General features: G+C 36.9%; 1 protein-coding gene across 1 annotated transcript in view; it reads right to left on the bottom strand.

Annotated features, from left to right (window-relative positions):
* The window catches only part of LOC103775088 (extended synaptotagmin-2), a gene marked incomplete at both ends in the record, with an annotated part of 38,757 nt that overhangs the window by 4,493 nt on the left and 8,583 nt on the right, over nt 1–25,681 (bottom strand). The window contains 9 exons of the mRNA XM_008942531.1: nt 3,672–3,767; nt 4,306–4,395; nt 5,051–5,099; nt 6,425–6,507; nt 7,975–8,151; nt 8,742–8,862; nt 13,258–13,313; nt 23,511–23,600; nt 24,408–24,480. Of these exons, the coding sequence (XP_008940779.1) occupies nt 3,672–3,767; nt 4,306–4,395; nt 5,051–5,099; nt 6,425–6,507; nt 7,975–8,151; nt 8,742–8,862; nt 13,258–13,313; nt 23,511–23,600; nt 24,408–24,480 (835 nt within the window). The remainder of the gene's footprint in view (nt 1–3,671; nt 3,768–4,305; nt 4,396–5,050; nt 5,100–6,424; nt 6,508–7,974; nt 8,152–8,741; nt 8,863–13,257; nt 13,314–23,510; nt 23,601–24,407; nt 24,481–25,681) is intronic.

Here is a 25,681-nt window from a genome sequence, read left to right as displayed (position 1 = left end):
TTATAACAATAATAATAACCTTGTATCTTAAATTGAAGCAAAAATTTTTAATTGGTGATTGTCCCTAGCCTGGATTTTTGTGACTACTGACTCATTTGAAAAAAAGAAAAGGAGCTTGGGCATTTGCAAAACAAGGAGCATTGTGGAGTGAAATAGAATTTACAAGGGAATTTATCGTTTGGGGAGCACAAAGAAACAAACTCATTTTTAAAGCAATACTTGAACCAGTGTGGAGTGGTTACAAGTTCTTACAAACATTTGAGTGCATCGCCTTTTAAAGAAACTACAGGGATGTTGCTGGTTGTAATATTTATTGTTCAATTTCTTTGCAAAAAAGCTAACAATTCACCAGCACACAGTGTGCTAGTATAGTATGCATTTTATATCCCAATGAATCGGCAATTTAAATTAAAAGTAAGAGCTTTTACAACAAATGTATCTTGGGTTTTTATCATTAAAAGTTAATTACTTACCCAGTGGTATGCTGATCAATGAAATTTAAGTAGCCTTTAAAACGCAATAAAAATACCACAAAAACAATGCACACTTGTTGAAACCATGCAGCAAAACAAATTGCATGCTCTCATTTCACTAGAGTGAGTGGCTTTAGTAGCACTAATCCACACTCTGGCAGATAAAAGATACAATACAAATAATACCAGAGAACTCACAAATAGTGCTCTATAGAGTGAGGTAGTGTTTTCACAAAAGACTAGTCCCGATGCTCTCCTCTCTTTTAAGTATCCACACCCAAAGTTTCCCTCGTAGATACTCTTAGGAAGATGGAAATGGAAGGAGAAAGCAGAGTGATGGGATTGTGGCAGAATGAATGCATAAGCAGCTTTACTACACAAAAAAGTTAAGGAAAACAGTCAAAGGATTCCAGAGAAAACAGCAGATAACAAAAAGTAAATAAATATTTGACATTACAAATAGTTTCACCTGTTAAATGACTTTCTGTAGCACAGCAAGGTAAGAAGTTTTTTGATTTTTATTTTTTATTAATTACTCAAATATATAAACACATTTTCCAAGTTTACTCTTGTTAGTTCAGATTTATATGGCGGATCCAAGTATGTGAATTTAGAGACCAGCTTTCTACACTGTTTCTATTTCACTTGAAACATGTTTCTGATCAATCATCCCAGTGCCTCAGAAACCCACAACTATGTTGCACCTATGGAAAAGAAATGCCTGTGCTGGAAACTTCCCACTACAACTCAAAACAAGGCTAATGACAAGATCTAAAACATACCAGCGATAAGCATTAACTTAAGAAGTCAGTTCAGAAGGTAATTAGAAGTACTTATTCATCTAAAAAATATTTCAGCTGTAACATTAAAGTTGTGGACAAAAGTCTTCAAAACTACTAATAAGAGTCAATGTAATTTTAACACTTCATTCTCTGAACTTTTTGTTCCCCATAAATACAAGCAGTCTATTAGAGCAATTAATTTTGTTATTACACTACACAACCCCTATCAGTGAATATGAACACGAGAAGCCAGAAGACTTTCAGGTTTAGTCTTGTAAATGTTGTATTACAATCAAACAGACAAAAAAAAAGCTGTATTCACTAGAATTCACTGCAGTTAAACTAGCAGCTCCATGACATTATCTAAGCATTGTCTTTATAGAAGCTACAGCACTCTTTTGAGTCGTCCTGCATGAAGAAGTCTTCCTGTGGTATTTTTCCCTCACCTAACTATGATGCCTTTTTTTATCTGGTTTTGGATAACTTGAATTAATATAGTTTTATATTACTTTATTGTTGTAAACTTATAAATGGAATTTTCAAGTGTCCAATGCTACCTTCTATCACATTCTTTATAACTTCTTTCTGGAAAGAAAATGACTTGAAGTTAAATACTAAGTCATTTGTAGGAACTGCTTTTCTGGGCTGGTAAAGCAAGGAAAAAAAAAAAAAAAAGAGGGTTAAACAGGTCCCACACTATGACCTTCCTTATTCTCGACCCACCCAGGCAATCTTGTACTGTACACAGAACATCAGACACAGCAATGAGAAATTTTGGATCCTGTTCCCAAATTTCCTAACTGGGCAGCTTTGTGCAAGGAACCTCCTCCCCTTTTTGTGTCCTAGAGATTAGAGATCTACTGATTAGAAGCACTGATTTAAGACACTGAAATGAAAATACAGTCCCTAAAAATAAGTAGAATCCAAGACTTGCAGCCTAACCTTTCTGAAGGAGGGAGAAAATGTTACAGAATGTCTGTTTAAAACAGGAAGGGAAAAACCTAAACTTACTACAAAGCCTCTGAGTAATTTGCTAGAGAAGCTAATCTAATATAGAGAAGCAGAGTTGTATGGAAAATAACTGGAAATTTTGGATGAGAAAATTATTCATTTTAAGTAAGAGGCTTTAGTGTATTTTAGCAAATATATTAAACTTCTAACAGTTTTGAGTAAAATCCAGTAGTTGAGTAAGAAAACACAGAAACGTGTTCAATTTAATCTAGTGCACAACACATGATAGACTTTTGGATGGCAGATGGACTTTTTCTGTGTTGCAGTATTCTGAAAGTGATGTTAAGCACACCATAGTTCTATTCTATTTCTGCTTATTCTGTACCAGAGTAATTCTAGTCTTTTTCTGCTAAGTTACCAAGTTCCCTTGAATTCAATAACAGTGAGGTTAAAAAGATACTGCAGGACTGTGTTCCAGAGGTGCTACAACTTCTTAGCTTTTGAAATAACCTATAAACAGAACTTCCAAATACTGCTCTATACACCCCAGAACAGACATGAAATGACTAGTCAGTGATGTAAATTGTTTAGGCTACTAAGGTTCCATTTGTCACGGCTCTGATGCAGCATTTTAACTTAAATTTGAGTGGACAAATTTACAAAATGCATGCAAAAAGGCCTGAGCCTTGAAAACTCCCTATGCTGATTAGTATTTTAGTCAGCACTTCCAGAATTTCTCATCTAGCAGCAATGCTGAAAAACAGAAAAACTCAGTGTTATGGTTCACATATCTATCTATGGTCAGGTTTACTTTATTATTGCTATTGTTTACAACCAGGAACATCACTTTGCCAACTTGAAATAAACTACAAAACAGTCCGTGCCTGTCAGAAACCAGCTATTTCACAGTCCCATAGTATAATCCATGTAATGACAGAACCATTGATTTCTTTTTATGTTTTGTACAAGCAAATAAACAATACTCCAAATGACAACCTAACAGAATCCCCTACAAGAGTTCTGAGACTAACACCAACTGCACAGTATTAATTTCATGATGAGGACTTCAGGACTTTCAAATGTACCACAAATTCCCTAAAACAAAGCAAGCAAGTTTACCTGAACTCAAGGAAGTAGTTCCTTGAAATTCTTCATACTAATCCCATACTATTTATAGAAAACACTGTGCAATAAAAAACATGCAGCCTTTCAAGTCCAGGAAAGGAGCATTCTTTAAAGAAAAATCACACTAATTAAAGACTAATGTTTTATTACACATGTATCTGTAATACTGTACTAATAGAAATGTGGACCTTACATTACATGTTTTGAAACAAGAAAAAGTATAGAAAACATGGTATAAAAGTGTGTTAGTAAAGCAGTGTGCAATGCTACCAAGCAAGACATGCTGGAAATATGCAAGAGATACCCGTGACAAGGGGGCAGCCAGCAGAATGGAACTTACGGGCAGGTTTCTTGCCGAGTCCAAGTAAAGAATAAGCAATGCAGAAGAAAGCCCATCATTGGCTTGGTCTTTATCAGCTCTAATGCTTGTTAGCACCTAGATCAAAAACATACTGTAAGCATTTCTGAAGATCAAACACTATTATGAGCTCTGTCCCATTTCTGAAAAATATTTTTTAAATCTCTCCCAAACCACACGCATTCAAGAACGCACACTAGGAAGTACAGGAAGTTTTCAAGACTAGTATAAATATTTCAAACCCATTTTTATGGAAATTTCCACCCCATTTCTTCTTTTTTTTTTTTTTTTTACACTGGATAGATTATAATATCCTATCTACCTTCATCTCCCAAGCTAATGAAATGTTAGCTGATATTCTCAAGCCATTAAATAAAACAAAAGAAGAGGCACAATAGCATTTTAAAATCCCACACCACAAGAATATTTGATAGTTATGACTGGTTTGAGATTTATGAAGATAAACAATTTGGAATAAAGTTACAGGTTTATCCAAATTCATGACAGCTACACAATTGAATTACTTACATACTTAACAAAACCCCCCAACAAACCCCCAACAAAAAACAACCCATAACAATTAAGGTTAGATTAAAAGTCAGCGTTCCTTCAATACCTTGTCTAGATTTTCAGCAGTTGGCATCAATGTGAGCCATTCCAGTTTTAAATGCAATTTTCCTTTGGACACTTCATCCAAAGTAAACCACTAAAAGTTAAGCAAAGTATTGTGAAATAATCTGACACCAAACAATGATTGCAATTGGCTCTTCAGGACATTTAGGAAATGCTAAGCTCTACCAGAAATCTCATACAGCTGAAGTCTACATAACCTGAAAAGATCTAATTCACTGTCTAAAGTGTCCTGTTTCACACTAAATATTATAACAAAAAATAACAAAACCATCCACACAAACCTCAATATTATACAGTAAAAGCATTTTAAAATTATTTAGAAAATTCTTTAAGCTGTGTAAAGATGAAAATACAAACCCTGCATAACCTTACTATAAAACCTCTCTTACATATGGGACAAAAATGAGTCTGCTAAGTCTAATAACAGTTAAACTGGACATTTCACTGTTCTCCTCCAAGAAAAATCTCTCAACAAATATAGAAGTTACTGGGTTTTGCATTTACATACCAGTAATCTTAAAAATCCATGACAGAAGAAGAATGTCATCATTCCTCAGATTTCACCAGTTCAGATATCCCTTAAACCACTGTACTGATAACCAGGGAATCTATGTCTATAGCGTTAATGTTCTTCATGCACATAGAGGAACAATCCTCAGGAAAAGATGATAACACAAGAACAACTATATAACATGGATTTCTTAACCCAAAACTTACTGAACACTTACCTCATCTAGAAGACGCTCCTTTTCAACTTCAATTAAATCTATCATCAAACTAGAAAAAGAAAGAAAAAAAATCAGTATTTTAGCCAAGAAGAAAAAAAATCTAATACAGAACTCAAACCCCACCCTGTGCTTGCTGAGTATCCAGTCTTCCACTGAGATCAAAAGAGCAGAATACTATTCTTTTAGCCCCTAAGAGAGGAAGAAGTAGGGAATGAAATGGCTGAACGAAGATGAATGCAGGATAACAGAAAATATGCCTATACTAGAGCCCATTTTGTAGCTATGAGGGCAGCTGGCACACTATGGCTCATATATCTATGACCAAACTCTCAAAGCAGTGACCACATCCAAACTACCCACTGGAAATAGCCCCTGGATGTATGCTATGGCCAAATTCATGCTTTGGCATTGCCTGGGAGGGTGCTAGTTCACACAAGCTAAAAATGTACCAAGGAATCAGGTAAAAATTAAACAGGGCAGACAGCTGCATGCCAGTGCATGAACATTTGTCGTGGCTTTTTATTTTATTAGTATTGACATACACATTATGCCACTTTACCCCCCCACCACTTCAGTGTAAGATGAGGGAAGTGCAAAGAAAAGAAGCCTTTGTACTACCTACTTCTTTATTTTAATGAGAAGAGAAGTAGGTACTGTTGCTCCTGTTAAGAGAGAAGGAGCTGGAAAGATAAGGGAGTTCTACTCTGTATGGAAAGCAACAATGGGAAGCTCCAAAACTCTGCAAGAAATAAAGGTGACAAATTACTGGAGAAAAATGCTGACTAAAAGCCTGCAATGTTTATGGGTAAACACTAAAGGTAGGGCTATGGAATCTAAGAGTGAGTAATGTTTGCGAAAGCATTACAGCAAGTTTTTTCTTTAATCAAATAGTTAAGATCAGCTTTTAGAGGAAAATAAACTGTGAGATAACCATTTAAAAAATATGAAGATGAAGAAGATACAGTTATCAAGCTATATTAAATTTGCCTGAAGAAATAACTAAGATTCAGTTGTAGCTTACAAACATTAAAGCATGTAGGGTACAATTCCTTAAAAAAAAAAAAAAAAAAAAAAAAAAAACAGACAAACAAGAAAAAACACCAACTTTTTTTTTTCCTGGGTACCCAAAATACTTACCTTATTTTTTTTAAAAAATGCCTAGACATATACATGTGTATATACACACAGAGGCATATTTAACATATATATGCTTACATACATGAAGTAATTAGGGAACTATTTACTACCATAATTTTGAAAAGACAATTTGCAAATACAGTAATACAGTAGAACTACAATTGCAATAAAATGCAACCAGAAAAAAAAAAAAAATCTATTTTCAATACCTACAAACATATTGTCCATAACATTTACCTTCCCAGGAAGTCATCTTTATCTGGATCTTCATCAAAGAGCTCAATCTCTAGCTCCTGTCCTGGATGTTCATATACTAAGGCCTGGAAGTACAGTAAGATGGCACTTTCAGAAAAGCAACTAACTTTGTTAAATGGCATAGTATCAGTAAAACATTGAACTGTAGTGCCTTTGTGTATTAAAAAAATATCAGTAAACAAATGCTTTAAAGTAGAAGCAATTTGCTGAGTAGAGTGTCCTGGTTTGAGCTAGAACAGAGCTGGTCCTATTCAATGATCTAGCTTTTCAGCTAAAACTCTTCAAATTAACTGCCCTGTCTGAAGTTAGCAGCATGTCTTCTCAGACTCTGCTTTTAGCAGTGCTAGCACTCCATGTTCAGAGTTACTGCCAGGGATTGGTGTGCAGACCAAGGTCACTGCTAAGCTTGTGTCCCACACAGAGGGGACAGAGAGTAAAGCTGCACCTGCAGGGAGGAGAGGACAAGTGACCCCAAGATTCACCAATGGGGTATTCCAGCCCATATCCCTCTTATCCAGTACAAAAGCTGAAGGATCAGGAAGGGCAACCCCTTCCATCTCCCTTTGGCCTCCCTCCTCCCTCTTCCTGCCTCTGCAGTGGCCGCATCCGAAGCGAACTCCCTCCATCCCCGCCTCTGATCCCGAGCCCTGTGTTCCTGAACCAAGCTCCAGAATCCAGCTGCTGTACCCAGTGTCTGTCTGCAGCCGAGTCCAGCCTGGGACTTTTCCCTGGCGGCTGCTCCCCAGCCAGGAGCAACAGTGATGTATTGCCTTGGGGGCAGGAGTTGGGTTCGAAACCAGTTTTGTATAAATTTGTAAATATTCTATTTTATTATCATTATTACTATTATCAGTAGTAGTAGAATTAGAGCTGTTTTCTTTTCTAATAGATAAGTCTCTGTCCCTTATTCCTTTTCTCGTGCCCGTTGCGGGAGGGAGGGAGGAAGGAGGTTAAGGGAGAGCATCTGTTACTGGTTTGGGGATGGCCCTGACCCCAAACCATGGCAGATTTATTGGCGCCCAACGTGGGGCACAAGCAGAGCTCTGATAAGCTGCCTGAGTAGTTTAAATTCCATTATGCTCAGTTAAAAGAATATCACCTTTTATTTTTCTGAGTGTCTTTACGGTTTGAAAATTCAAACAAAGCATCTTCATCATGCAGTTTATAAAAGCAATATTAGTGTGTGTCTTTTCAGAGTTTATTTTGGAGATGAGTGCCTCGCTGCTTCCTCACATACCATTCGTGTTCTGTTATGGTTTACTTCTTCTCACTGTTTACCTGTAGAGCAAGAGCTTTTCAGATGCAATTTGCTAATGCCTTTAAGAGACTACATTGCCTTACCAAATTACTGATGCTTAGTCTAAACAAAAAAATTATATACATCACTGGAGAATTTCTGTTTCATTACCGAACATTGAGCTTTTAGAGGAAGCCATCAAGAAGCTTCTCCAGGAAGTCCGCAGAGTATCTTCTTTAACAAAAGAAACTTCAGAAGACAACTTTACAGAACGCACAGTAACATAGTCTTATACCTCATAAACCTCATTCCATTTTGGATTGAGATTTTCTTTGATGACCTTGCTTTGGAAAATCTGGTTGCCCACACGGATGATTCCATAAGGATCTGACTTTCCTTTGACAATCCCTTTTAGGTAAGTATCTTTCCCCTCCAGGTCCTGAGCTTCAATAAAGTGTATCCTTAAAACACCCTGAAAAAGGAAAAGATGAGTTTATGTAGTAATCCAAAAGCTTCTACGACATCATAATCTATTCAGTTCTGTAATTTCCACTGAGATTTCCTTAACATGAAACTTAGTTTGGACACACTGCAAATGCAAGCATACCGATGACAATCCACATACATAGAAGACCTAGCACTCAAAGAGATTTCTGGAAAGAAAAAGTCATCAGCAATTTGAAAGATGTAATTTATATCAAGAAATACCATGCCACTGGAAGTCAGTAGTCATAAATAGTAACAACTTTCAAGTGAAGAGTACTAATAATAATTGAGTGATATGCTAGTTAATTTTTAGTCCATACAGTTGAACTATATTTTAGCAAGTAAGTGTTTAAGATTCTGGCAAAACAAACAAAAAAATATCCTTCTGTGTGTTATCATGAAACATTAACTCCATAGAATTTTTTTATAAATTATTTTAAGTGACTGGATCCATGATAGTTTGTACCACTGCATTAACTGTATTCAGAAACTCACATAGATGTGCATATCTTTAACAGTTACCACTACAGCAAAAACCAAAAGCCACATTGTTAGTATTAACAGAAACACGCTTACCTTTGGTATAGGAAACCGCAGCTGAGCAATCTGCACTTCACTGACAAGGGGGACTGTAATTCTATTTGGAAGGACCAGGTAGTTGGATATTATATCCAGTATTATTGTATCTGATAAGCCACTGTTGGAGAAAATAATCCTCAGTTACTTCATGAGGATTAAGCACATTATGTCACACTGGTATACTCTTTTTGCTGCTTAACAACCTAAATGGAGTAAATATTTGCCTTTTTTTCAGGGGGTAGAAGACATCTGGTTTTTGAGCACCTCTCTTTGAATAAAGAACTCTTGCCAAAATTGCCACCAGATGGAAGCAGCTGACACAGAATAGCAGAAACCACAGAGATGAACACGAAGTTCTCATTTCCCTGTCACCCCCAAGTTCCTCCCTCACCCCTGCCTTTTGAAGCCATCCAGGGTAAAAGACTATTCCATCAGCTTTTTTTGCCTGCATTCCATATAACCAAGCAGATGTTAACTGTTAATGTACTTCTGTATTTCAATAATGATTTAACTGTCCCTGAAAGTTTGGGCTAACTGTTCCTGTACTGTTACAAAACAAGCTGCTCTTGAGACAGGAGGACCACCATTTAAAACAGAAACACAGAAAACATCCTCATGACCACATAAAATGTAGCCTAGGGAAGCAAAACAGGTTTTGTTCTGGCAAAAAGGGAGTGGCAGTACTATCACATTGGTAATGAACTATTTAAAAAACCTAATCACATACCTCTCCACAGACACAGAAAAGAAAAAGGATTCCTAAGCTATGAGTTTGCCCCGTTTGGTTCTGAACTGACAACAAATCACTATGTTGTCAGACCAATAGCAGTTGTTACACACATGGCCTGTACTGGCAAAAAGTCAGACCTGGAGAGGTACAGTTCATGACAGAAGACAAGTAACTAGGAATACTTTAGGGGTATGTACAAAGGTTCAGAGAGAAAAGTATAAAAATACTTGAGATATTTTGAACTGCTGGTACACTCTCTCTAATTCCAGTAGTGCTGTGTCAAGGGTGAATGATTTCTCCTCCTAAATACATTTTATGATTCTCCTTTCACAGTCTTTATGAAATTAAGGTGCAGACAATATTTGATTACTTAGAACATTTTCGGATGAAGGACTTATATAGGTGGGTAATCACCCTCTGAGGTTTTCCTGAGACTCAGTCTGCAGCTGGGAGTAATTCTGACTCAGCAGTTACCATATATATAAAAAAACCACAAAAGCTGCAGTGAAGTGTAATATATATTACATTTTCATTTGGGAAGAAAAGTTCATGGTGAGCCAATAAAGGTATTATGGTAAAAATGAGCAACAGAATTAACCCATTAGATACAATCTGGCCCCTTTCAAATTCACACTGATCTTCCAAGCCAGAGATCTGCAACCTGTACAGCCTGTACCCCCTTGGAAGTCCACTTTTACTGTAAATCTAGATGAACTAGGATACATGATGAAATATGGCTAACTTGTTAGGAAACAGAAGAAACAGAAGCCTGCATCAAGAACAGAAGGCTGTTCAAGAAGGCTGCATAGGAACAGAAGGAACTCAAGACTGCATCAAGCTCAATGGACAGGTCTGTGCAGACCTCCATTTATTCTCTGGAAGAAGCAACAGTGGACAATGTTAAGATACTGCTCAGAGGAAAATTTTCCTCTTCACTTCTACCCTCAAGAGGTGCCTTGATTCCCCTTCCTCTCTTGCAGAACTTATCCAACCATATTTACAAGGTTTTCATTCTACATGAACACTGAACTCTGGAAAGTCATAGTTTCACTAAGTTTCTTAGGACAAATACTACGAAGAGATCATACTCTCTGACAGTAAGTAGCTTCCTTCAGTCATCAGTGTAACACATGTTGCTTTTCAAACTTGTCAGTTCCATTCTGCTAAACATTGTTTTCCACCTACATATGCTAAACTTCCTCTAAAATAAGTCAAGAAATACAGAACCCATTATTTATTGTGAGGGTTGACTTAAAAAATATTAAGATAAGCATCAACCAGTCTTAACATTAAAAGGAAGACAAGAACAAAACCCAAACTGAGGTCATGGTAACCACATAAGCAATAACTAGACTTTTCAAAATGCATGGCTGATGACAAAACTCCAGTAGAGAGATACCAGATAAGTTTCTTCTGTTCTTGCTTTTGTTAGTGCCCCTACCTGGCAAGAAAGGAAAGCTCTGCCTTTATGTTCAATACAGCACATGCCTTAAGAACAGATAATTAATGGAGAAAACTGACCTAGGTCAGAGAAAGCAACTGACCAGTGCAAGAGAGGCAATAGCACCAGAGCTGCCTTCAAAAGAAGGTTATGCTGCTCTTCTCTAGTACTTAGTTAAAATCACATACATTATGAAATAAGCTAAAGGCATAAATAAACCTATCCTAGACAGGCAAAAGGTTCAGAGATTGACTAATATTCAAAAGGAGCTATAGCAGATCTCCTTAAATAAGAGAAAGGAGCAGCCTGAAGCCAAACACAGCCCAGTCCCTGGGAGGATTCACAAAGCTCAATTTCACCGCAAAACAAACAAACAAACAAATTGTAGTTACCTACTTCTTTTGTATTACTCTGTTTAGCCCTACTTAATTTTTAGTGACAGAATAAGCAGCTATGTATTTTTCCTGAGTCATCTTTATTCCTGCTGCAGAGACAGCACATCTCTGACTGCATAGAGTATTTTTACTGTATCTCAAGCAACCATAACATAATTCATCTTCCTGTGATCCACATACCCTCCTGACAGCACTTGAGTATTCTCACAGCCTGGCTCCTGCTCACGTAGAGATTTTAATTCCACTCCTCCATAAGCTATATTAAAGATGAAATATGAATTACTTTTGTGGTGTTCTCCTCGTGGAGTCATATACGAAGAGCAATGGAAGTTGCTAACAGCTGACAGGGAAAAGCTTCCAGTCGCAAATGCAGAAATTCATTTAGTAGAAGACATTTGCAAATAAAGTAGAGATAAGTAGTATAGTGTGCAGCCAACAGCAATAGGATGAAAAAGGTACCTGTGGCAGCAGCAAACTTGTTCATCATTGTTTCTAACAACTACAGTATGTCAAGCTGTCATACTAAAACATACAATCTTTCTACACAGATAAGAAAAATAAATACAGCACTGAAGAAATTCTTGGCAAGGCAGAGCATGAGTCGTTACAGTTACTATAGAAACTATACCAAAACTAGATGGCACCATTTTATGTGTATGTGGCCAAGCATAGTTGCTCTGGAAACCATAAACTTGAGATACTGAAGGAGACTTTGTTTACATCCGAGATTTCCTGTTTGCAGTCAGGCAAATATGTAGCATGATATGAATCTCAGGAGCCTAGTAAGCTTAAGTACTAAATGTATATTTCTTAGTGTTATGTCAAAAGAGCAAATTATTACTCAGGAGCTGTATTTTGGAAGCCATTTTCTCACTCATCAAGAAAACCCCTTTCCTCAGAGGCAGTCTTGAAACATAAGCAGTTCTTGCAGCCATTAACCTACTTTATGCAAGTTCTAATTTCAAGCTGTTCAACTGGGATTCCATGCAATGGCTTCACATGTCTAAGTAAAGCAAAAACCTTTTCAGTCACGCAATTGAGCACCAAAGGATTAATTTAATGCCTACACTCAAACTCTTGTTTTTAAACAATAAAAAGTAATTTTGGAGTCAACCAATGCTGGAGACTATGGCATCTCATAAAAGGTCTAGTCACAAAATCCAAGCATGTATCAGATCCATCATTATCCCCTTACCTATTGTCTCAAAATTATAAAGCCCCTGGGTAACTATTACAACTTGACAATTATGAATAAATTCATAATTATCCTTAATAAGGATTTAACCTTATCAGGATTGCAATGATTCAAAGCAGCTTAGTTTTCACCTCCACTTCTGCTTTTTCCTTTGGGGTTTTAATGTGTATTATTCTGAAAAGCTCTGAATAAGTCAAGATTTTTTTTTCTAGCAATATACAGTCAATATTTTTATTATGTGAATATCAAATGGAGTAGCAAACTGAAAGCTTTATAAGTAAATACTTGAAGAGATTAGAAGGCTTATTAATTTGATTACTGTCTTAAGGTATTTCTAACTACCTTTATTCAAGCAACTAGAGGTGTATCCACATACAAAGCCATGAGCCAAGCTGCTGTAAACCCACTGGCATGAAAAAAAATACATCTCTTTGTCTTTCTGCCGTCCTAGGAGACGACAGATAGGAAATTCACAAGATTTTGGAAATCTGGAAAGTCTGAGAACACTAAAAAATCAGATTAAACATTATCTTTTCAAAATATTTTTTTACAAGACACTACATATACTTTTGATGTCCTTTCACCTGTAGTGAAATCACCACCTGCTGTATATTGAGCAATTTCATGTAATTCAATGTTAAGAAGTAACTGCTCTGAGTCATTTTACCTAAAATTATTTAGCTGATGGTCTTCAGATTTTCTGAGGTTTAATAGGGTAAAGAAATATCAAACACTGCTTTACATATACTCACTTAAGTCCCGGAACATCCAGAAGGTTAGTCAGTCCAGTCCAGTTAATTTCCAAAAGCTGTGAATTACAGAGAATAGAGGGAGGAAAAAGAAATTAAAAAAAAAAAAATAAAAAGCAACTTAAAATTCACAACACTGAAGAAATAAGCCTCATCACTGTAGATTCTGATCAGTGGAGCGTTAATCACCAGTTTCCAGGATTTTCTTAAACAGAAAGGCAAAACTTCTTCCATTCCAAAAAATTCTTAGCCATGTTTTTTGAAGCATTTTTTCAACATACTCTTATCCAGCCTTCCACACGTACATATAAATTCACAAAAGTACACCCCCATATTCATGTGTACATAGTATCTATTACATATTACCAATGTGAAATAATGAAATGTGGTCCTATTTTCTTGAGAAATATTTTCATATTGACCATCGACCTGTTATAGATGAACAGTGATCAACAAGAATTTGCAGTGTAATAAGCTGATGAAGATTCCCATTTGAGACCAGGAAAAGGTGCTACAAAGGTACTTACCCTGTTTCAGATCTGCTGCCATTAACAACTAATTTCTAATGTCCTTTTCAATCCTATAATCTTCTAATATTAGATAAAACTAACAGAACCGAGTTTCCTTGTCTCCCTTCTCACTGAAACTTCCTATTAACTGTACAGAAGTTAACTGAATATAAGCAACAAACAAATCCAAACCCACCCAGCTAACAGCATGCTTCCAAATTCAACTAATCCAATCTAAGAATAACTGCATGAAAAAAGTTAAAAGGATTTACATATTCCTCAGTTAAGAAACTGAAACTAAAAAACAAAACTCTACAAGAATGTATGTTTCATCTTTCCACATGTACGCAAGAATAATCACCCTACGTGCCTTTGCTATTAAAAACACCTAGCACATACCATTATTTTATGAAGGATCTATTAATAGTTAAGTAGTGATTTCCTTTGTGTATACTTCAAGTAAATATAATGCATAATACATTTACTTACATAAGGGGCACTCTTACTTAATATACTTTTATAATGGTGGCAAAATATTTCAGCAATGTTACCTGTGCAGCACCTAGCCTACCTCTAACAAACAAAGAAGCAGGAAAAAAAAGCATTACTCTTTCAACAGAAAAGGTAGCAAGATTTGAAATCTGAATATTTCAAAACAAAAGGCAAGACCTATCATGGGATGTAATCCAAGAATCTGCATGAACCAGCAACACACTCTTGCCACAAAGAAGGTTAATGCTATCCTGGGCAAAGCACTGCTAGCAGCCTGAGGGAGGTGTATCCTCCCCCTCTGCTCAATACTGATGAGGCCACACTGGGAGCCCTGTGTCCAGTTCTGGGCTCCTCAGTACATGGACGTACTGGAGAGAGTGCACCAAAGGGCCATGAGGATGATTAAGAGACTAGAGCATGAGAGCTTGACTCCCATGACAAAAGTCTGAGACAGCTGGGACTCTTTAGCTTACAGAAGAGAAGGCTCAGGGGGGAATCTTATTAATGTGTATAGATACCTAAAGAGAGGGTGCAAAGAGGATGGAGCCAGGCTCTTCTCGGTGGTGCCCAGGGACAGGACCAGAGACAATGGGCATGAACTGAAACACAGTTCTGTCTGAACACCAGGAAATACCGTTTTAATGTGAGGCTGCATGATCTCCACCTTTGGAAATACTCAAAAGTCACCTGGACATGGTCCTGGCCAACCCTCTCTAGGTGGCTCTGCTTCCACTGGAGCTCTAGCAGGACTATTTTTAGTGAGAAAAGGCTAGCCTACCTTAAACAAGAAAAAGTATGTACATGAGCACCTATTGGGGATGAACTGACAGGCTGGGGAATGTCATCACCCTGCTGTTATTTGACTATATATACATATCTATGTATGTTTATTATTCTAATAAGCATACTGAAAATTTAACTAGTACAGGTGAAAGCTTACTATGCTCCTAAAAACAAGGACTTTTAGAAAATGTTCTTGAGAGGCTTAGGTTAGCAGGCTCATTTTCAAACAGACCAAAAGAAGGTTAAAAACACTCATCCAGTTTGTTCAAGAGCCAGTGTTTACACAAAAATTCTCCATTTCTTCCTTCAAATTTATTTTCCTTTATATGCCTCTATCAATTATAGATCAGGCTGTCAGCCAAGCACTTACAAGAAGTGGTGCACCAGAGATGAACACACATTAGGAAAAGCATTTTGTAATCAACATTTTCAGCAAGGGAGCGTACAGTTAACAACTGGATTGGTAAAAATCCTCTTCAGGTAGGTGGGAGGCTCAGTCTGCTAAGGCACATCTATTTATAGAATGCCAGCAAGACTCAGTTGTAATAATACCTTCCAGAAGAGGAAGAGATCTTACTTAAAACTCATACATTACGCTGTTAAAAAAGTTAAGAAATAAATACCTGAACTAGAATGAAAAGCCCAACTTAGCATGAATAACTGGTTTTGTACTACCTCCTCAGTCTTTAAGTCCACAAATGTTTAAGTAATATAACATCTAAGTAGCTTGGCAGTAGCTGGTAAGACTAACCACAACTTGCATTTTCAGACTGGTTGTCATGTTATGATCACAAGTTTTGACATTACATTACGTGACACCTTAAAAATCTATAGGCTACCAAGGCTCTGGAAGAAATAATTTTATACGGTTTTAAGAGAAAGGATCTAGTTCATTACATGATTTATCCCCTTTTTCATTATTCATAGGCAAATTAGAAGGCCAATACATAACTTAAATAACTAAAAAAAAGTGGTCCCTATCCTATATGTATTTACACCTGCATCCCATATTTAACAGTTTCATGCTGATTTTTCATCATAAATAGAAAATAAGAAAATATTTGCATTTCCTTTTGACTTTTTTTATGGTTTGTGTATATATTGCACAGAGTAGTTAACAAGAAGTCCTGTGCTGTCTCCTAAATAGACAACAGAACTAAATGAACTGAGCAGCTTAACGGATCTTAAAATTGCCACAACCCAAAACAAAACAAACCCAAACTTACAAGATATCACTCAGAATTAAAAGATTTTCAGTTTATGTGACCAAAAAGCATTTCAAAAGGTTGTGACACAGCATATGAAACAGTGCCTATGGTATAATCTCACTATCAATACTTTGATTATGACACACCTCAAAATTAAGGCTACCAATTCATTCTGTCATCAGTCCTCAGGTCATAAAGCATGTAAAAAAAAAAGAAAGAAAATCTTACAGAGAAACTGAAAAAATGGTGCTACTAAGAGTGGCCATTTAGACAAGAAATGCTATTAGGACACATAATATCAGAAACTTGTATTCATCCACTTTTGTATGGGAATAAAAAGACAGCTCAATTTTAGAAATGTTAAAGGCAATTCCTTTTCCTTTGAGCTAGGAAATTAAAAACTTTACTAAGGCTAAGCACTTCACAGGATTGTTAGAAAAGCTTTGCATAAAAACCTGAAGCCATGAAATGTTTTGGAAGGAATACAAGCCTTCAGACTCCTGGCATAAATCAACCTTTCATTATTTGGGCTCTGAAGGTATGTTCTCCATGCAGACAAGATTTGCTACATTTGCCCACCACAGTGCTTCCTTTCCAGCTCTACCAGAAGAGCCCAGCAGTAATGAAGAACACTGATAACACTGTAGTAACACACTCTCTAATCTTAGTCTACAGATATTAATGACTGATCTGTTTCTCATTTTTGTTTTGTTTTGGTGTTCTTACTCATCATCTTCACCTTCCTCTCAATAAGGTTCTCTCCAGTTTGCACTTTTGGCTTCTGAACATAAACAGACTTCAGCATAAGATACACCTTTTGTAACATAAGGAAAAGAGGAGTTTTCCAAAAACCACCTCCAAGTTCAGGCAAAAACAAAGCTTATACCTGCACTGACAGCAGACAAACTCTCAGCAGAGAGACAAGAAAGTAGTAAAATCTACAGTATAGCCTGATCCACAATAGTCTGGCCAAATAACAAGGATTTTCTTTCCACATTTTGGGCATTACCATGCCATGACTTGCTGGAGAAGTCAACGAACCCCTAACTTGTGGTTCTTACATTAAGTTAAAGCAACAGCACCACTCTAACAAACTGAAGAGCTCTGTGTAGAAAAAGGGAGCAAGCAAAAGATGCCAGTTGATGAATCATTTCATGAAGCACTGAATATGAAAAAAATTCATACTTAAAAAAAAAAAAGTTTGGGCCTATAAATCTCCAAAATAGCTTAACACTATCATTTCCTTCTGTGTCACCATTCTGAGCAATGGGTAATTCTCTCAGTTTAGCTACATTCAGGGAACACCAGCTGGTTCTCTGCAGCAGAACTAACAGGGCACTGGAGAGACTGCACTGAGGATTTGTCACCAAGTGAAACTTCTGTGAACAAGAAACTATGTGGTGTCTTTCCACACAACACATTGCAACTGAGAGAGGTGATATGCCTCTTACCATAGACGCTTACCAGCCAGCTCACTGGCCTGAAGCAGGATTTCAGACACCAGCTACACTTTCCGGTGAAGTAGTATGCGTGTCATGTTACTCAAAGCTCTTTCAGTTCTTCCTCTCCTCACAGTACTGAAAAAAGATTGTTTTCTCCCTAAAAACCAATACTTTTGTGTCTTACCAAGGCTCTGTACTGAAAACTGATGCAATATATACACCAAAAATGGTTTTGCTTTGTTGTTTTTGTTTTTTTTTTTAAGAAAACATATCCCTGCAGCCTATGAGAAAAGGTAGGCTAAAAACTGATGAACATTTTTACATATTTGGTGTTCTCAATATCATACATGCCTTTGCAAAGGGAAAAGAATGAACTGTAATGTTGAATATACAGGGCAATAACAGAAGTTCTCAGCAGCACAAAAGGCAACAGTGGCAACCTTGTGGTTTGACTTGGCTGCCATAAGCCCTACTAATTCACAGTTCACAGAAGAGAAGCCGCAAACTATTCTAAAATGTTCAACAACTTCCTATTAATCAGGTTATGGAAGTATAAGATTTCTGCAGGACAAATTTAAGCTCTACTACAGGGCACCATTATACAATTCCATGGGTTAAGTCATGTTTCTTCTCAGAAATTGATTATAAGGGGACTAACATGCCCTCTTCTGTTACTTGTAAATGGTCATGCAGAAACAGTACAATTTGTCTGTTAGTCAAAAGCAACCCATTACCACTACAATGGTAAACTGCTAACATTGTTATAATTTAGTAAGTAATATTATCCAGTGTATTTCCCCCATAAACATGTAATAGACTCAGATTCTCAAAGAAGGCTTGACTACACAATATGATAGAAAGCAGAAGCCATACTAGTTTCCACCACTGTCATTGGAAACAGCATATCTCTGCACAGGAACTCTCTCTAATACTTGTATGTTTTTCAGTTTGAACTGTCTAAAGATTTAAGTGAGACAACTACAACAGAAATAAGACGTAGAATCATGGGGCTACGAGAAAGAGCAGGCAAGTGTTTGAGTTAAGGAGATCAGATGAAGGATCACAAGTTGGTCTTAAAAAAAATCCAGACCACACTGCTCTCCTCCGTAGTGTCAACTACTCCAAGCCAGAGTTCAAGCCAGTTCTCTGAGCTTTCTACCCTCCTAGGAGTCCTGCATTTCAGTTCATACCCCTATACTAGTACTGACACTCCTGACTCCGAAGTGCTAAAAAACATCTGAAAGTCATGAAACTAGTTATATCTTGTGTTTGATATTCTTCCAGTTTACATTCCTTAACCAAATTCCTTCAGGAGCAGAAGTTTCAACACTGCTAGAAGAGAGACAACACCACTGAATGGGAAAGCACAGGGAGGGAAGAACACAGTGCTGTGGAAGCATCAGCTGTTATGGTTTAAAACATCCCATAAGCTAACACAATATTTTTTTTAAAGTTATGCAAATTACAAGTATACAAAGTAACAATATAAATCACTCTCACTTTATATGCAACAAGACAATTATTAACATATATTATTATTACCTATCAGAATTTATCCAGGTATTCCACAGACCCCTTTAAAAGAGGTTAAAAGGTTTTGAAGCAAACACACTGACAGGCTCATACATTCCAAAGGCATCTTTGACCAACTACAAGTAAACCACAAGAGCATTCTTTTGCATTCTACAAAACCACTATGTTTTTTTTTCAGCCATTTCACTAGGACTCATTCTTGGTGCAAGCATTCCTTTGGAGTCTAATTTTCATCAGCACAGATAATTTTGGAAGTTGTATCCAGCACTGAACTTTCCAAAGACAGACAATATTCAGTGAAATTAAACCAATATGAAATAAATCAAAACTACAAGACAGAACACATATGTAAAGAGATCAGAGGAAGAGCAGTGCTCAAGTCAGCAAGTGGAGGGCAAAGCTGTGAATATAAAACTTAGAGCATTGGAAGAGTTGCCCACTTTTCCTGGAAGGCATCTAGCTTTCCAGCCATTGGCATTTTTTAGAACAATAGTACTGCTATTTGCCTGGGTGGTTTTTTTTTGTTGTTTGTTTGTTTTTCAAAAAAAGAAAACAGTTGGGTTAGGACACACCTTCAATATTAAGTATGCCACTAAACAAGCTTTTGAAAATTAGTGATTTGCAGTACAGCTGTAAGACATATACGCTGAACAAAAAAAAATAATTAAAATAATTACCTATGTGATATTATTATAAAAGGAAAATATGACTGTGTTTAGAGAAGCTGAATATATAAATATACATAAATGCTGACATGAGAAGTAATGCAAAAGACTTTACCAATCCTGACTATTTACAGTGCTGACTTCTCTCTAGCATTGAAGTTCTTAAACTACTACTTCAAAACATCAGAATGCACATATTTCTCTCTCTTGAAGTCTCTTACATACTTGGACATATTTTGTAAGCTGATGAAACTTTTAGTACCTTCTTCAGAATAATAAAACTAAACTACAGTATTTTAAAAGTTCCATATAAAATAAAACTCTTGCAGCATCAAAAACTTCTTGTATTACTCAGAAATATGAGACTGGTAAATTCATTAAACAAGTATGTTTGGAACGATTAATTTAGGCAGCATTGCCTTATATAGTCATTAAGGCCAGCAAGCAGATGATACAGAGCAAGAGGAATTGTTGCCAGTTACTTTAGACTGGAAAATATGAGAACAAAATCTAATGCTAGCTGCCAACTAATTCCTCTTCTCTTCAAACAAAAATATTGAAGAAAAGCTTTCCTTGGCTACAGCCACTTGCTCTCTAGTAAGAGGACAGAATTTGGTTATTGCTATAATAAGAATTATTTTACATTTTTCTACAAAAGTTAGAAAAATAGACACCAAGGAAACACTGCAGCAGGGAGAGAAGTCTGCTTGGAAAAAAACAAAACATCCATGTATAACTGTCAAAGGTATGGAATAACGATTCAAAGCTACATTTTTTTGACCAATCCACCCTTAATCTTCCTCAGACTTTGACCACTAACTTAAAAAGTAAGTGAAAGGAGGCTAATAAATAAATAAATAAACGACCTTTTAATATTTTTGCAACTGAAAACTTCTGGGGAGGGACTGACTTTTTAATTTTCATACCCCCCTCTACTTCCCATCCTCTTTTTTTTTTTCCCCCCCATCCACCAAGTCAATCCCCTAATAAGTGGCATGGGGGTAGGAGTAATACTCTGGACAAAGTCTTCCACAAAGTTCAGAAAGCTACTGACCACAAATGAGAGGGGTTTCATTTGATATATTTTCAGTTTACTACCTCAAATGGAAGTTGTCTGAGTTAAGCACGTTGCACACGCGTGGTGCTTAAGAGTGGATTGGCGCAAAAAGGACTGGGTGCAGGTACTGAAGCTAAAAGCTGACTGGACAGGTATCTGGGAGTGCCAGAAGTGAAAAGTTCAGACCAACGCTACCAGGATATCATGTTCAAAAACAAAGGAAGTGTCAGGAGCTACTTAGCAGCACGACTGCTATTGATCTCTCCCTCCCTATCCCCTGCCAGCTTTCCTACCTCTCCCTCAGAAAGCAAGAAAGCAGCAGGAGCTGCAGGAGGTGCCCCAGGAAAGCAGTGCAGACATGCTGCTTTGGGTCATGGCTCTGGCACCACGTGTGTCAGAATGGCTTCTGCAGAAGGACCATGCACTGGTTTCTTTCTCAGTTAATTCGGAACAGAATTGAGAGAGACAACACAAACCACATCTACAACGTGAAGAAAGGTCATTCCTGTAGAGAAAAAAAAGTAAACTTTGTGCCCACACAGCTAAGCTCTTCTCCCTGCTCCTCTAAAACAGAGCACTTGTATGTAACTTGTTTATTGGATGGCCCCTGTAATGAGCTGGGCACTGTAGTGAGTCTGGAAATTGTTTGGGAGAGCACTGAACAGCAAAACTGGATCAAAGAGTATGCTAACAATTACAGAGTGCAGAGTACCATACGGCAGTGCTCAGTCCTTGTCAGGGCTCTGCTCAGTTTGTTAGTATAAACATGAACGTTAACAGATGCCCTACTCTCAGACTGCTGAGCCAGAGGGCAAAAATGAGACAAAACTTAAGGAGACATCTCCTAATGTTTAGACTTGCTTCAAAGATGTGTGTAAATCCAAATTTGGTTCATCCTAAGGTACTTCTCCAATCTTTCCAAGTAAGAGCAATGACGTTTTATCGGTTTTACATGAACCATTTCACTTTTACAAAGAAGCTCACTGAATTACCCACAAAGCATTTCCAAATTCTTGCATATTCTGCTAAGATTTACATCTTCATTCCCTCTACCCAAGCACACATGGTTTCTCTACAGATGAAGCAAGCCACATAAACAACACAAGTGACACCATAAGTTTTTCCTAGGCCACACAAACACCCATAAAACCCCATATTTTCAACAAGGTTGCAAAAAACTTAGCATAGAACATTTGTTCAAAAGAATTGTGTTACAAGAGTGTGTTTTCATGGAATAAAATAACAATATACCTTCTAAAGCTGTGGAAGCAAAGAATTCACTCCCAGGTCCCAAACCTTAAAAGCTAGATGAACTTTAAAAAGTTGCAGACTTCTGAGGAAGCCCAGATAATCTATCTGAGACTGTTTCAACATGCCTAGAACCATACACGTGTAATTTATGGCCTAGATAGTCTGAAATGGTTAGATCTTGACATCACAAGTTTTACTGTTCAATTAAAACATATTCAAGAAACAAAAGCTTCCAATGGAAAAATATACTTCCCAGAAAGAAACGGAAACAAATAATGTTTTTAATGAAGCCCATGTAACATAAGAATTTCCACGACATTCACATTTTCAATTAAGCTCTCTAACTGACTTATTAAAAGCTGTATTCAACTTCAAATCGCTGTAACTGCCTTACAGACACACATACTACATGTATTTTCAGTCACCAAGTGTACCATATGTATTACGTTCTCCTATATATTTCTCTAAAATCAGGTTATTGTATGGACTTTGCAAAATCTGTGAACATTTCTTGATGGGTGAGCTGATTTAAAGAGACATTTCCTGGGAGTAGTTAAACCTAGACTAGAATTACTGTCATACTTCATAAGACAATTAAATTAAAACTGTAGACTATTTGTTGTTATTCATTTTCAGACGCTGAAAATCACATTTGCTCTCTATCCTCTGTTCTTCTACCGATGCTACACCAAGTTACTAGCAGACATACTGGTGCTTGTCGACCAGTCTTACCTGCAAGATTTAGACTACAGCTTTTGAAGTGAAACAATCACTCCAAAGAGCAACAATTCACTATCTATAGTGCCTTACAATGCAGACTCAATGACATACTTCTGTCTCTTTAATCTAGAGGAAAGCACAGAACTAAAATTGTATGACTACACCACCCAGGTTCTTAGCTTCCAGAAACTGCATGAAGAGGCAAGGCAGCCAGACAAAACCCAGCTTCTCAGGAAAAGTAACTATGACATAATTTGTGGTATGCCAGAACTCCGAAAAGTTTGGGGCCTCAGAAAACTTTCCTTAACTCATTTTCCTCAAATTACTCATATGCAGTTTTCTTCCTCTTCAGCAAACTAAGTATAATTTTTTTTAATTATCTTAATTCAAGAAAATTTAAATATCTGGAATGAATACAATGTTATTGACTCCTGCAAGAATGCACATCATTCATATTCATTATTTTTCTGGGAAAGTCCAACCAAACAGTAGCTATTTTCCATATTATTTCCTTTTGCTGCTTAATTCTTGCTCAATTTTCTGACTACTGTCATCAGCACTCCAAAAAGAGAAGAAACAGAGATAAAAGTACTTACAGGTTTCCTAAGGAAAAAAAGGGATAGTGCTCCAATTAGGGGCATGTCTCCAATTAGTGGTTCCAGGATAACCCTCATAGTGCCATGAATCTGTAGAAGGGGAGGGAAATACAGCAATGGGAGTGACTTCAAGTTTTAAATCAATTTATTCACTGGCAATGCTCACACTTTTAAATTCATTAAATCCTTCATTGTGGAAGAATCTTTTATATGTAGCTTTACATATCACCCCAATCCCAAAAATTCAATAGAAACACTAAATAGTTTGGCTTACAAATTTGTTACTTCCATCTACATGATGTTGTGACATGTTAGTGGCAATTCTCCTAAAAACATGAAGTAGATTATTTATACAGCTCAGTGTAAACAAATGTGGCACAAACCATTACAATGGCATCCACAGATACTAGAACAAAAGAAAGTATATGCTTATAGGTATGTCAAGATACACACACAAAAAGCATACTATTTTTCCTCATTAGAGAGAAATCTGTTACCAAAAAGCTAAGGAAATTTGAGAAACAGTATGAGAAGGCAAAGCATCTAAACCAATCACTTCATCTAACACTGAAATATCAAATAAAATTTTAAGTTCCACAATCCCTTTACAAACCTACACATCACATGAACATTGCCTTGATGTGAAATTATATAGCATTTTCTACTGGAGAAGATGGAGATATTTAAAACAGTTCCACATCTGAAAGAAATTTACCCTTTCAGCTAAGTCATGTTACTGAAATATTACTCAATATCAGTATTATGCAATGGAGAAAAAAAATAGTAAGCAACAAAACTACACAGTTATTGGTTCTTTCTTATAAATTACTTCATTGGAAAATAATGATTCAGTTATGACCGAACAGAAAAATCAAAAGAAAAAACCCTGAATTTCACCTGTATACTTTTCACACCAGCTCTGCAGAAGTACCTCTTGATCTCCAAATCAATTTCACAGTTTCCAACAAAACTAGAACAAAAAAAGAAAGTATACATTTGATTTTTATGGACCAAACTGCAATACACTGTTAGCTCTGTTTTGTGCTGTCATAAGAGTACATTTTGTATCTCAGTCCATACACAAAATGCACGCTAAAGCTTCACAACATATAACAAAGTCAAGACTGTTAAAAAAATTACATCCCCTTCAAAACATCACCACTGTCATCAAAATCACTCTAATTAATACCTATGTTATCATCTCCAGAAGCATACATAAGAGAAAACGCTCCAGTACTCTCACTTTGAAGAAATAATGGACACACATTTCATATGCCATTTAAGGAAAGCTCTACATGGGTCTCATTGATACGACAGGTACCCAAATCCACTCTCATCTAACGTAATCACAAGAAATACTAGACAGAGGTAGTTATGTTGCTAAAAATCACCACTGCCTGAAATATTCAGAGACTTGGAAAACTAATCATGTTTATAAATTTAATAAGCTGCCCATGCTTGACCCATTATGCAAGGTTGTAAACACTTGAGCCCTTTTTCCCAAGGGAGAGAGGAGGCAGGAAGCAAATTCGAAAATATTAAAAGCAATGCAAGTTTTTCCCTAAACAGTTCTTTACATCACATTTTGGGGGACACAAGTTCAACGGCTTCAACTTTTGCAAACGCTGCCCTGCATCTCAGAGACAGAATTGCAGAGGATGGTAAAAAAAAAGTCCCACCTATTCTGCCCATGCTACACAGCTAAAAGATTATTTGCACACAAGTCAGGCTCAGAGTTTAGCAGGTGCTTTTTCTCAAGCTCCCTGTAGGTCAAGCATATACCAGCAGATCTTTTCCAAGAACTGCTGCTGCTGTGAGCCACATTGGGTCTGAAAACAAACTAATTCTGAGACTCAACAAGGAATTTAGGAAGAAAGCTGGAGACTGATTTAGCAAGGGAATTGGTCAATGATTCTACAGAATGAGAGCTAAAACCCAAACCAAACAGACTGATTAACGAGCTCCAGCTAGGGAGAGACTCGCTGGGCAAGGACACTGGCTAAGAAGATATAATGAAAGGACAAATCTGAAGAACCTTCTGAATGGACTGCCCAGTTAAAGAAAATGGAAGAAGAAACTAAGTGGGGAGGAGGTAAGGCAGATTAAACAAAGCCAGACACTGTTGGGAAGGGAAGAAAATTTCTTTCCTCTACAGGGCATCCTGTTCCAGG

This window comes from Merops nubicus, unplaced genomic scaffold (genome assembly GCF_000691845.1).
Source record: "Merops nubicus isolate BGI_N331 unplaced genomic scaffold, ASM69184v1 scaffold5346, whole genome shotgun sequence".
Lineage (NCBI taxonomy): Eukaryota > Metazoa > Chordata > Aves > Coraciiformes > Meropidae > Merops > Merops nubicus.
Note: the sequence above shows the minus strand (reverse complement) of the source record. Positions and strands in the feature narration are given on the sequence as shown.